This window comes from Pristiophorus japonicus, chromosome 14 (assembly GCF_044704955.1).
Source record: "Pristiophorus japonicus isolate sPriJap1 chromosome 14, sPriJap1.hap1, whole genome shotgun sequence".
Classification (NCBI taxonomy): domain Eukaryota; kingdom Metazoa; phylum Chordata; class Chondrichthyes; family Pristiophoridae; genus Pristiophorus; species Pristiophorus japonicus.
Genome location: NC_091990.1, coordinates 113,540,582 through 113,554,780, shown reverse-complemented (window position 1 = coordinate 113,554,780; position 14,199 = coordinate 113,540,582). Strand labels below are relative to the sequence as shown.

Below are 14,199 nucleotides of genomic sequence, written 5' to 3'. Positions count from 1 at the left end.
TATGTGACTCTAGACCCACAGCAGTGTGGTTGACTCTTCACTGCCCTCTGAAATGGCCCAGCGAGACACTCAGTTTTATCAAACCATTATGACAAAGTCACTATGGGAGTACTTTCACCACATAGACTGAGGCGGTTCAAGACAGTGGCTCACTTCCACATTCTTAAGGGCAATTAAGGATGGGCAAAGAATGCCGGGCTTGTCAATGATGCCCACATCCCGAGAATGAATAATGCACCTTCCCATCTACCCGTTGGTAAGTGAGATGTCTACCGATGCTCTTTTTCTGTGAATGTCTTCTTTCAGCTAATTGATTTTTTCCGAACTCTAACATGACGGAAGTGCCCATAGCTTCTTGACATGGACCTGTTGTGGGCCTTGTCCCAGGTGTGAAGTGAGATGCTAAATCTAGAACGGTACAAAATGGCTGGGCTAACCTTTCCACTCCCACACAACTTCAGCAGTGACTGGACATTTGAGGTGAATTACCATGGCTCAGCAGGTAGCACTCTCACCTCTGGGTCAGAAGGTTCTGGGTTTAAATCCCACCCCGGAGACTTGAGCACAGAAATCTAGGCTGACATTCCAATGCAGTGCTAAGGGAGTGCCTGTGATGATTGTGCACTGTTGGAGGTGCTGTCTTTCAGATGAGACGTTAAATCGAGGTCCCATCTGCCCCCTCAGGTGGACGTAAAAGATCCCATGGCACTATTTCCAAGAAGAGCTGGGGAGTTATCCCCGGTGTCCTGGCAATATTTATCCCTCAATCAACATCACTAAAAAGCAGATTATCTGGTCATTACCACATTGCTGTTTGTGGAAGCTTGCTGTGCGCAAATTGGCTGCTGCGATTCATACATTACAACAGTGACTACACTTTATAAGCTGTAAAGCACTTTGGGACGTGGTCCTGAAAGGTGCAATAGAAATGAAAGTCTTTCTGTGTCTTTTTTACCTGAGTAGGATGATGGGAGTCAACTGTCAGCATGGACCAAAGAAACAATTGATAGAAAATCAGAACCATTGTTATTTACAGCAGTAATATCTGAATGTAGGCTATAAGCTCTGGAATTCCTTCCCTAAACCTCTCCATCTCTCTCTCGTCCTTTCCCACATTACAACAGTAACTACACTCCAAAAGTAATTCATTGGCTGTAAAGCGCTTTGAGACGTCTGGTGGTCGTGAAAGGCACTATATAAATCCAAATCTTTCTTTTTCTTTAAGACTCTCCTTAAAACCTACCACTTCTGTCCTAATATCACCTTATGGTGTTTTGTAATCGCTCCTGTGAAGCGCCTTGGGACGTTTTGCTATATTAAAGGCATTTTCTGTTTTTATTTCAGATTCCAGCATCCGCAGTATTTTGCTTTTGTATTGGTGCTATATAAATGCAAGTTGTTGTGATGGGAGCAGCCATATTGACCTTCCTACATTCCTGATCTGGAATCAGTGCCATTTATAAAAAATATTTTGCGGTGCGTGTCTCAGGAGAGGGTTGTGGAAAGCTCTTGATTTTCATTTTATGAGCACGCTCGGTTCTTTGGGGCTGTTTGCTAAAGCATGGATTTGTGAAAGGGAAATCGTGCTTGACAAATCTTCTGGAATTTTTTGAGGATGTTTCCAGTAGAGTGGACAAGGGAGAACCAGTTGATGTGGTGTATTTGGACTTTCAGAAGGCTTTCGACAAGGTCCCACACAAGAGATTAATGTGCAAAGTTAAAGCACATGGGATTGGGGGTAGTGTGCTGACGTGAATTGAGAACTGGTTGGCAGACAGGAAGCAAAGAGTAGGAGTAAATGGGTACTTTTCAGAATGGCAGGCAGTGACTAGTGGGTTGCCGCAAGGTTCTGTGCTGGGGCCCCAGCTGTTTACATTGTACATTAATGATTTAGACGAGGGAATTAAATGTAGTATCTCCAAATTTGCGGATGACACTAAGTTGGGTGGCAGTGTGAGCTGCGAGGAGGATGCTATGAGGCTGCAGAGTGACTTGGATAGGTTAGGTGAGTGGGCAAATGCATGGCAGATGAAGTATAATGTGGATAAATGTGAGGTTATCAACCTTGGTGGTAAAAACAGAGAGACAGACTATTATCTGAATGATGACAGATTAGGAAAAGGGGAAGTGCAACGAGACCTGGGTGTCATGATACATCAGTCATTGAAGGTTGGCATGCAGGTACAGCAGGCGGTTAAGAAAGCAAATGGCATGTTGGCCTTCATAGCGAGGGGATTTGAGTACAGGGGCAGGGAGGTGTTACTACAGTTGTACAGGGCCTTGGTGAGGCCACACCTGGAGTATTGTGTACAGTTTTGGTCTCCTAACTTGAGGAAGGACATTCTTGCTATTGAGGGAGTGCAGCGAAGGTTCACCAGACTGATTCCCGGGATGGCGGGACTGACATATCAAGAAAGACTGGATCAACTGGGCTTGTATTCACTGGAGTTCAGAAGAATGAGAGGGAATTTCATGGAAATGTTTAAAATTCTGATGGGTTTAGACAGGTTAGATGCAGGAAGAATGTTCCCAATGTTGGGGAAGTCCAGAACCAGGGGTCACTGTCTAAGGATAAGGGGTAAGCTATTTAGGACCGAGATGAGGAGAAACTTCTTTACCCAGAGAGTGGTGAACCTGTGGAATTCTCTACCACAGAAAGTTGTTGAGGCAAATTCACGAAATATATTCAAGAAGGAGTTAGATGTAGTCCTTACTACTCGGGGGATCAAGGGATATGGCGAGAAAGCAGGAATGGGGTACTGAAGTTGCATGTTCAGCCTTGAACTCATTGAATGGCGGTGCAGGCTCGAAGGGCTGAATGGCCTACTCCTGCACCTATTTTCTATGTTTCTATTTACAGAATGTTGCGCGTGTGCCATTCCGACCCCGTGGACCTGCCCACTGGAGCCATTGCACATCTGGGGGCAACGTGACCACAAGGCTCTGTGGGCCAGGAGAGTCAACACTCATATTTTTTAAATACATCTTTCACCATGCCTTATTTTTTTAGTTCAACACCTCATTAATTTTGATGCGAGCACAAATAAACAGCCTTGTCGCAAAAAAAAATGCAGCGGAGGACATAAAAGGAAGAATTTGCATTTTATCTATTGCCTTTCATAACCTCAGGACGTCCGAAAGCATTTTATAGCTAATTAAAACAGAAAATGTTGAAAATGTCAGCAGGTCAGGCAGTTCTGCGGAGAGGAAGCAGAGTTAAGGTTTCGGGTCGATGACCCTTCGTCAGAACCATCGACCGAAACGTTAATTCTGCTTCCTCTCCACAGATGCTGCCTGACCCGCTGAGATTTCCAGCCTTTTCTGTTTTTATTCCAGAATCCAGCATCCGCAGTATTTTGCTTTTGTTATAACCAATTAATTCATTTTGAGGTGTCATTATTGTTGTATTTGTTGTAAGCGTGTCAGCTGTGGCTCAGTGAGTCGCACTCTCCCTTCTGAGTCAGAAGGTTGTGGGTTCAAGTCCCACTCCAGGGACTTGAGCACAAAAATATAGACTGACAATCCAGTGCAGTGCTGAGGGAGCGCTGCACTGTCGGAGGTGCCATCTTTTGAATGAGACATTAAACCGAGGCCCCATCTCTCAGGTGGACATAAAAGATCCCACGGCACTATTTCAAAGAAGAGCAGGTAATTATTCCCGGTGTCCTGGCCAATATATATCCCTCAATCAACACAACAAAAACAGATTATGCAGTCATTATCATATTGTTATTTGTGGGAGCTTGCTGTGCACAAATTGGCTGCCAAGTTTCCCACACTACAACAGTGACTACACTTCAAAAGCACTTAATTGGCTGTAAAGTGCTTTGAGACATCCGCTGGTCGTGAAAGGAGCCATATAAGTACAAGTCTTTCTTTTTTAATGTAGTAAATGAAGCAGCCAAATTGCGCACAGCAAGCTCCGAAAAACAGCAATGTGACAATGACCGGATAATTTATTTTCGTGGTGTTTGTTGAGGGATAAATATTGGCCCCAGGACATCGGAGGAAGCCCCTTGCTCTTCTTCAAAATAGTGCAGCAGGATCTTTTACTTCCACCTGAGAGAGCAGACAGGGCCTCAGTTTAACATCTCATCCAAAAGACAGCACCACCGACAGTGCAGCTCTCCCTCAGCACTGCACTGGAGTGTCAGCCCAGATTTTGTACTTAATTCTCTGGAGTCAGACTTGAACCCACAGCCTTCTGACTTGTATTTATATATCACCTTTAAGGTAATAAAACATCCCAAGGCTTTTCACAGGAGCATTATCAAACACAATTTGACACCAAGACACATATGGAGATATTAGGCCAGGTGACCAAAAGCTTGGTCAAAGAGGTAGGTCTTAAAGGAGGAAAGAGAGGTAGAGAGGCGGAGAGGTTTAGGGAGGGAGTTCCAGAGCTTGAGGCCTAGGCAGATGAAGGCACGGCCACCAACGGTGGAGCAATGGAAATCGGGAAAGTGCAAGAGGCCCCAATTGGAGGAGTGCAAAGATCTCAGAGGGTTGTGGGACTGAAGGAGATTACAGAGATAGGGAGGGGCAAGACCATGGAGGGACTTGAAAACAAGGCTGAGAGTTTTATAATCGAGGCGTTTACGGACCGGGAGCCAATGTAGGTCAGCGAGCACAGGGGGTGATGGGTAAACGGGACTTGGTGTGAGTTAGGATACGGGCAGCAGAGTTTTGGATGAGCTCAAGTTTAGTAGAAGTGCAAGGTGGGAGGCTGGCCAGGAGAGCGTTGGAATAGTCGTGTCTAGAGAACGGGCTCGCAGCAAATTGTCAGCCGATTTTCTTATCCATCTAAGTTTCTATCAGCAAAGACCAATTTCACCCTGAATCACCTTTTCGAAAGAGCCCGAGCAGCTGTATTCTCTCAGCCTTTTGCTTTCAAATGAATGAGCTTTTTTTTGTTCTAGCCTTACATTAGACATTGAAAGATTTTCTGCGCGTTGGCACTGGGGCGATTTTAACCCTACTCGCTCAGCAGAAACCTGGCTGGTGGGCAGTTAAAATCCCCCCGGCTCTTACCTGTCCGCAAGCCGCCATGATGGCAACACCTGTAATTTTAACTGCTCTCCTGATCAGGCAGTAAGGACAGGCGCCCGGAGTCAACAGGGTCTTTTTTTACACATGCATGCTGCGGCCTGATGGCATCATTAAGAGCCGATTGTAATTTTAACTCAGGCCTGAGCGGGGGAATCCACCAGGAGTTAAAATCGGGGCTAAAAAAGTAATTCTTGGGTAAGGATTTCAAGTGCACAATTTTCAATCTTAAAGCAAATTTAATTTTGTGCTCATTCCTTTTTTAGCTTTGGAATACGAAAATCTTGACACCTCACCGGCGACTGAGAAATACTGGGTTGTTACAGGTTTGTTAATCGCATCACGTGGAAATACTTTTGTCAAAAGTCTGTTAGGATTGTCTAAATTACCGTTGTTACTCCATCACTGATGCCCTAATCTTGACGTAGCGTTAACTGCATTTCCATTGATTCTGTTCTCCCATTAAAGTTATACTCTACCTTGGCAATGAACGTACTGGAGCGGTTCTTATTGCCCCGAGGATCAGTCGTCGCTGCCTTGTGGTCAGGTTCAAATAATCCAGGGCCGAAATTTGGAATCGGCAGCAATTTAACATCAAACGAGATAGCTTTTCTGTGGCATTATCTTAGTTCTTGTTAAGGAAGGGTTTGTCTGCTTGTTCATCACAAGTTAGGAGTTTTTCAGGAAAAAAAAAGAACGAGTTGCATTTATACAGCGCCTTTCACGACCACCGGACATCCCAAAACGCTTTATAGCCAATGAAGTATTTTTTGGAGTGTCATCATCATCATAGGCAGTCCCTCGGAATCAAGGAAGATTTGCTTCCTGTCATGTATCCAACACTACTGTATATAACTGTATCTTACCATGCTATACATGACTGTAACTAGATATGACCTGTAACCACAAGCATACTTTACCACCAGGGGTGCACTTGCAGGAGATACTACATACCTGTTCCACACAGGTATATAAAGGCAGGTCTCAGGCAAGTGTGGCACTCGAGAGCTGTGAAATAAAGGTGCAGGTCCAGAGTGACCTTGACTTCAGCATGTGCCTCGTGTAAGTCTGTACTGCAGGGTCAGGACTTTACAGTGGCGACAAGTTACGGGATCGCAGAATCCACAGAATGGCTACCAACGGCTCAGATGAGAAATACAATGCTGGAGACAATTGGGAGGACTTTATGGAAAGGCTCCAGCAAAGCTTTGTAACCAAAGACTGGTTGGGCAACTATAAGGCAGACGAGAGAAGAGCCCATCTCTTGACCAGCTGTGGCTTGAAAACAATGAAGGACCTGCTGGCACCCGAGAAACCAGCAAGCAAGTCGTTTGAGGAGTTGAGCACACTGGTGAGAGACCACCTGAAGCCAGCGAGCAGCCTACTCATGGCCAGACACAGGTTCTACAACTTCAGACGCCGTGTGGGCCAGAGCATACCTGACTTTGTGGCGGAACTTCGGAGGCTGGCTAGTTTATGTGAGTTCTCTGATGAACTAAGGAGAGAAATACTGAGAGACTTTTTTATTGAAGGAATAGGCCACGCAGGCATATTCCAAAAGCTTATAGAGACCAAGAGCTTGACCCTAGAGGCAGCAGCACTGGTCGCACAGACATTCTTGGCAGGAGAAGAAGAAACGAGGTTGATCTATACTGCGGGTACGACAACTAACGAAACATTGGAACAAGGGGTTCACAGCGTGAAACAAGCCGCTACCCCCGCACACACACAAAGGCAGGAGAGCAGGCCTTCAACAGCAGGCAGTGGCGCCAGAAGCCATCAAGGGCCACATGAACGGCCGTTCACACCTCATCAACCCACAATGCGAGCAATCAACGACAGACTGAGAGAATCTCAAGAGAGATCAGCCAGACGCAGTTCATCCTTTGGAAATAATGGAAGCGCTCTGTGCTGGAGATGTGGGGGAAGACACTCAACAAGGGGGTGTTGATTTCAGAAACTGCAACTATACAGGGCATCTGGCTCGCATGTGCAGAAAAACAGCAACTCGGCTGGTATACGAATCGGAAGGGTCGGAAAGCGGACCAGAAGACGGTGGGGACAGTGCCCGGGACACCGAGGTACAGTGGGTCAACACGATCAATATCCACTGTTCTTACAACAAGACGCCTCCAATAATGATGAGGGTCCTACTCAACGGGATACCCGTCAACATGGAACTGGACACGGGAGCTAGTCAATCTCTCATGAGCGTCCAACAATTTGAACAGCTGTGGCCGCACAAAAGCAACAGACCAAAACTCACAAGGATCGACACCAAACTAAGGACCTATACCAAATAAATCGTCCTAGTCCTTGGCAGTGCCATGCTCTCAGTCACACACAAAGGGTCGGTGAACCGACTTCCCCTGTGGATTGTCCCCGGAGATCTCCCAGCACTGTTGGGGAGGAGCTGGCTGGCAAAATTAAATTGGAAATGGGATGATGTTCACGCCATGTCGTCAGAGGAACAGACCTCCTGCTCAACAGTTCTAAGTCGTTTTGAAAATCTCTTTCAGCCAGGTGTGGGCACCTTCAAAGGGGCTAAAGTTAAAATCTACATCACACAGGATGCCAGACCGGTCCATCACAAGCCTAGAGCTGTGCCTTATGTGATGAGGGAAAAGATAGAACACGAACTGGACCGGCTTCTGCGGGAAGGCATTATCTCACCGTGGAATTTAGCGACTGGGCAAGTCCCATCGTCCACGTCATGAAGCCTGATGGATCCTTACGAATCTGTGGGGATCACAAGCCTACCATAAACAGAGTCTCCCTACAGGACCAATACCCGCTGCCCAGAGCGGAGGACCTATTTGCCACATCGGCTGGAGGAAAACCTTTCTGGAAGCTAGATCTCACATCTGCGTATATGACGCAAGAACTGACCGAAGAGTCTAAGCTACTCACCACCATCAACACACATCGAGGCCTTTTTATGTACAATCGATGCCCATTCGGCATCAGGTCGGCAGTTGCTATATTCCAACGCAACATGGAGAGTCTGCTCAAGTCCATCCCTGGGACGGTTGTGTTTCAAGATGACATACTTATCACGGGCAGGGACACCGACTCCCATCTCCACAATTTGGAGGAAGTACTAAGTCGATTGGATTGGATAGGCCTAAGAGTTAAGAAATCCAAGTGCCTGTTTCTCGCGCCCGAGGTTGAATTTTTGGGCAGAAGAATTGCCGCTGATGGAATCCGCCCAACAGAATCCAAAACCGAAGCAATTCGTCTGGCACCCAGGCCCCGGAATGTCTCCGAACTGCGTGCCTTTCTCGAGCTACTCAATTACTTTGGGAACTTTATGCAGAACTTGAGCACGCTGCTGGAGCCTCTCCATGTGCTACTCAGAAAGGGGTGCGTTTGGTTTTGGGGGGACGCCCAAGAATGTGCCTTCAATAAGGCACGCAACCTTCTATGTTCCAACAGTGTTTTAGCCTTTTTTGACCCAGGTAAAAAGCTAGTTCTTACATGTGATGCGTCAGCGTACATGGTCAAGTGCGTTTTACAGCATGTCAATGATGCGGGTAAATTACAACCCATTGCTTATGCTTCCAGGTCACTTTCGCGGGCGGAGCGCGGGTACGGTATGGTTGAGAAGGAGGCGCTCGCGTGCGTGTACGGTGTCAAAAAGATGCACCAATACCTTTTCGGGGCCAAGTTCGCGTTAGAAACCGACCACAAACCCCTCACATCCCTGCTATCCGAGAGCAAGGCAATAAACGCCAACGCCTCGACGCACATTCAGCGATGGACACTCATGCTGGCGTCTTACGACTACACAATAAGGCACAGACCAGGCACAGACAACTGTGCCGACGTGCTCAGCAGGCTACCCCTAGTGACCACGGAAGGGTCAGATGAACAGGATTGTGAGATGGTCATGGCAATCAATGCCTTTGAATCCACAGGTTCGCCCATGATGGCTCGCCAAATCAGAGCCTACGACCAGCGACCCCACATTATCCTTCGTCAAAAGATGTGTTTTAACTGGTGACTGGGCAGAGGCTCGCGATGCCTGCCCCGAGGAGATCAAACCTTTCCATAGGCGCATGCATGAACTATCACTACAGGCAGACTGCCTGATGTGGGGCAGCCAAGTAGTTATGCCTTTGCGAGGCAGAGAGGCGTTTGTCCGGGAGCTCCACCGCGAGCACCCGGGGATCGTCCTTATGAAGGCCATAGCCAGATCCCATGTCTGGTGGCCTGGCATTGATGCGGACTTGGAGCTCTGCGTCCGGCGGTGCACCATTTGTGCCCAACTCAGTAATGCCCCCAGGGAGGCCCCCCTCAGCCCCTGGCCCTAGCCCACCAAACCGTGGTCGCGGGTGCATATAGACTATGCGGGCCCATTCATGGGCAAAATGTTCCTCGTAGTCGTCGATGCATTTTCAAAGTGGATCGCGTGCAACATTTTAAACTCGAGCACCACCTCCACCACTGTGGAAAGCCTTAGAACCATGTTTGCAATGCACGGAATTCCTGAAATATTGGTCAGTGATAATGGTCCGTGCTTCAGCAGCACAGAATTTCACGATTTTATAGTTGACCACGGCATAAATCACGTTAAGACGGCACTGTTCAAGCTGGCCTCCAATGGCCAGGCGGAGCGAGCAGTGCAAATCGTTAAACAAGGCATGCTTAAAATCCAAGGTCCCACGCTGCAGAGCCGCCTGTCGCGACTGCTGCTGGCATACAAATCTCATCCGCATTCGTTTACTGGGGTTCCCTCCGCGCAACTATTGATGAAACAGACCTTAAAGACTAGGCTCTCGTTAATCCTCCCAGACATGCATGAAATTGTTGAGGCAAAGCGCCGGAAGCTAACAGAGTACCATGACCGAAATTCGAGGGGGAGGTGGAATGAGATAGGGGACAAAGTGTTTGAGTTAAACTATGGCAGGGATCCCAAATGGCTTGCAGGGACAGTAACAGGCAAGAAAGGAAACAGGCTACTGGTTGTACAAATGGACAATGGCCAAACCTGCCGGAGGCATGTAGACCAAGTAAAAAGTAGATTCACCATCAACACTGCAGAACCAGAGGCAGACTACAATGTGGAACTCACACCACACCTGGTGGACAGACAGAGGGAACAACCTGAGTAAAGGGCAGTCTCAACAGACAGCCCAGGTGAGACACCAGCAATCACACCGAAAGAAAAACAGCCACCAAGGCAAACACCTTAACCGCAGCTAAGACGCTCCACGCGAGAGCGTAGACCACCTAAGAGACTGAATCTATAAAGACAATAAGACCTTGGGGGAGGGTGATGTCATGTATCCAACACTACTGTATATAACTGTATCTTACCATGCTATACATGACTGTAACTAGAAATGACCTGCAACCACAAGCATACTTTACCACCAAGGGTGCACTTGCAGGAGACACTGCATACCTGTTCCACACAGGTATATAAAGGCAGGTCTCAGGCAAGTGTGGCATTCCAGAGCTGTAAAATAAAAGTGCAGGTCCAGAGTGACCTTGACTTCAGCATGTGCCTCGTGTAAGTCTGTACTGCAGGGTCAGGACTTTACTCTTCCACTCTTAGAATGAGTCCTTCGGTGGCTGAGCAGTCCAATACGAGAGCCACAGTCCTTGCCACAGGTGGGACAGATAGTTGTTGATGGTAAGGGAGAGTGGGACAGGTTTGCCACACATTCTTTCCGCTGCCTGCGCTTGTTTTCTGCATGCACTCAGCGATGAGACTCGAGGTGATCAGCGCTCTCCCGGATACACTTCCTCCACTTAGGGCGATCTTTGGCCAGGGACTCCCAGGTGTCGGTGGGGATGTTGCACTTTATCATTGAGGCTTTGAGGGTGTCTTTGTAACGTTTCCTCTGTCCACCTTTGGCTTGTTTGCCATGAAGGAGTTCCGAATAGAGCGCTTGCTTTGGGAGTCTCGTGTCTGGCATGCGAACAAAGTGGCCTGCCCAGTGGAGCTGATCAAGTATTGTCAGTGCTTCAATGCTGGGGATGTTGGCCTGGTCGAGGACGCTAATGTTGGTGCGTCTGTCCTCCCAGGGGATTTGTACGATCTTGCGGTGGCATCGTTGGTGGTATTTCTCCAGAGATTTGAGGTGTCTTATGTACATGGTCCATGTCTCTGAGCCATTACTACAGCCTTGTAGACCATGAGCTTGGTGGTAGATTTGAGGGCCTGGTCTTCGAACACTCTTTCCCTCAGGCGGCTGAAGGCTGCGCTGGTGCACTGGAGGCAGTGTTGTATCTCCTCATCAATGTCTGCTTCTTGATAAGAAGTTCCCGAGGTATGGTAAATGGTCCACGTTGTCCAGGGCCACGCCGTGGATTTTGATGACTGGGGGGCAGTGCTGTGCGGTGAGGACAGGCTGATGGAGGACCTTTGTCTTATGGATGTTTAGCGTAAGGCCCATGCTTTCGTACGCCTCAGTAAATACGTCGACTATTTCCTGGAGTTCAGCCTCTAAATGTGCACAGAAGCATACTGTAGCTCGACGACAGAAGTTGGGGTGGCTTCACCCCTAGGTGACTTCAATGCCAGGGTCGGCAAAGACACAGGCCTCTGGCGAGGCATGATTGGAAGAGAGTGGGTTGGGAAAGCCAACTCCAGCAGTATCCTATTCCTGACAAAATGTCTAAAACATGAACTTCTCATCACCAGCACCTTGTTCCGCCAGAGGGACAAATACAAGGCATCGTGGCAACACTCTCACTCCAAACACTGGCACCTGCTCAACTATGTCATTGTCCGAGCCAGGGATCGCAAGGATGTGCGCATCATTGGCGCCATGACAGGAGCTGACGACTGCTGGACGGACCACCGCCTAATCCGATCCATCATTGACATCAACATAGCCCCAAAGCAGAGGGGACAGGAGAAGCAGTGCCGCAAAAAAGTCAATGCCGGGGCACTTAAAGACACAGCTAAGAGAGCTCTATACAGCCAGCGCCTCATAGCTAACCTGGCTAACCTTGATGAACCTGCGACACAGAATGCCCACAGCGCTTGGTCTGCCCTCCAGGCCTCCATAACCAGTGCCTGCAAAGAGACGCTTGGACACTCAACCAGAAAACACCAGGACTGGTTTGATGAGAATGATCAGGAGGTCCAAGGACTAATAGATCGCAAGTGCAGAGCATTTCTGAGCCTTTGGAGTGTAGTCACTGTTGTAATGTAGGAAACACGGTAGCCAATTTGCGCTCAGCAAGATCCCACAAACAGCAATGTGATAATTACCAAATTATCTGCAGGACTGTATCCCTCAGGGACAGCCTGTATGGAAGGATCTATTGAGGGAATCGTCCAATCCAGGACATTCTCCAAAGCTGCTCAAGATCCATAGGGGCCGGAATTCCCCTGTTCTGTGCTTCCTGTTAGTGCCTACGTGGGGGCGGCGGGGGGCGGTGGGGGGAATGTTACCAGTCCCCACGGGATTAGGTGGGAGGGAGCAGAGGTGTGAAATTGGTAGCGTACCCCCCTGCCGGTAGCACCGGCTACTGCGCCTGCAGCAGTGATGTCGTTACCATGCGCGGCGGCCCCTATGCGCCCTGCGGAAATTGGCCAGCGACCCCGTGAGTGCCAGCCTCGTGGATCGCAAACCGGGCCAGTCACCCATCGCGGAGCGAAGCTTAAAGGAGAGGTGCGCTGCGCGCCGCCATCTTTATTTTTCCGCCAATTATCGGTCGGGCTGTTGGCTGCTCCGTTCGCGGGGTCCAGCCCACGATCGGGCAGCCCGGCATTCCATTTTGGTGCTGAGCTGCAGCCATGGTTCCCCTTCGTCTCAGTGGCTCACTAAAGGGCTTCAAAGGGGGTTGTTGGCAAGGCCGGCATTTATTGCCCTTGCCTTGTTGCCCTGAGAAGGTAGCCCTTCTTCATCGTATCAATTGTTTTTATAAATGGCTTGCTGGGTCCTTTTAAAGGGCAATAAAATTCGAGCCCCTAGAGCAGGAATGGAGTTGGGTGTAGGCTGGGTCATGTAGGGATATCAGCTTCCCTTCGCTGAAGGACATTATTGAAGCGATTGTGTGTTTACACTGATCCAAGAGCTTTCCTGGGCCAGCCCATAATGTAACAGATTTATTGAATTCAATCTCAAAACTTGCCATGGACAGGATTTGAACTTGCAACCTCTAGGCTACCCCTCCAGTATCATAACCAGCATATATTTAGCTGGGTACATTTACTGACCAGTGCTGTGTTGGTACAAGTGCCCTCCATAGAAGGGGCTGATTTTGATGAACTTACCGCCCACTGCCGCCGACATTCCTCTGCTCGAATCACCCAGTGCCACTTTCAACGTGGCCTGGAGCGGGCGGGAGGGGAGAGCTGCCAGGAAGCGCCTGCCAATGTCAGTGGACGGCCGATGACTCCCGTCCGCCGAGATGCCAGATTGGTGCGGGTGGGAGTCGGCGGCAGGACGCGGTGAACCACTGCGTGGAGGCTGCTCTGTCCTGAATGGTCAATGTCAAGATCCTGCAAAAAAAGGTAAGTGGCATGTTTTTAAATTATTTCTTTGCAGGTACTAACTTGGATGGGGTCCCCTGAAGGTCCTCAGATGTTTTTTTTAGTTGATGATTTTTATTTTTAGTTCTTCGACCCTCTGTGGGCCCGAATCCATCCTCGGCGGCACTTGGGTGGCAAGTGCCTCTGCCGCTGAGAATGAGACCTCCTGCCCACTGCCACCCAGATTGGCAGCGTACGTCGTTGATCGCCGCCCGACGACCTTCGAGGGACCTCAGCGATGAAAACCCTGCTGAAAGTACCGTCCGGTACCTCGGCAGCAGTTTGGGCAGCACTTGGGCAGGCGGAGGCCTTGACCAAATTCAGCCCCATAGAATCTTACAGCACAGAAGGAAGGCCATTCAGCCCAATGTCCCTCAAATCCCAAGAGCTGTCTAATTTAGTCGCACATCCCAGCTTTTTCCCATAATCCTGCCAATTAGTTCTCTTCAAGTACATGTCCAATTGCCTTTGGGAAGCTCCTGTGGAATCTGCTTCCCCCACCCTTTCAGGTTCTGCGTTCCATATCATAACAACCTCTGTATAAAAGCAGCCCGCTTGATTGTCACCCCATCCACCACCTTCAACATTCACTCCCTCCACCACCAGTCCACCGTGGCTGCGCTGTGTACCATCTACAAAATGCACTGCAGCAACTCGCC

The 14,199-nt window shown here is 48.8% G+C and overlaps 1 protein-coding gene across 1 annotated transcript in view; it reads left to right on the top strand.

The window, feature by feature from the left end:
- Window positions 1-14,199, top strand: part of kiaa1549la (KIAA1549-like a) — a 542,422-nt gene that overhangs the window by 232,168 nt on the left and 296,055 nt on the right. The window contains exon 8 of the mRNA XM_070898600.1: window positions 5,313-5,372. Coding sequence (XP_070754701.1) covers window positions 5,313-5,372 — 60 coding nt within the window. The remainder of the gene's footprint in view (window positions 1-5,312; window positions 5,373-14,199) is intronic.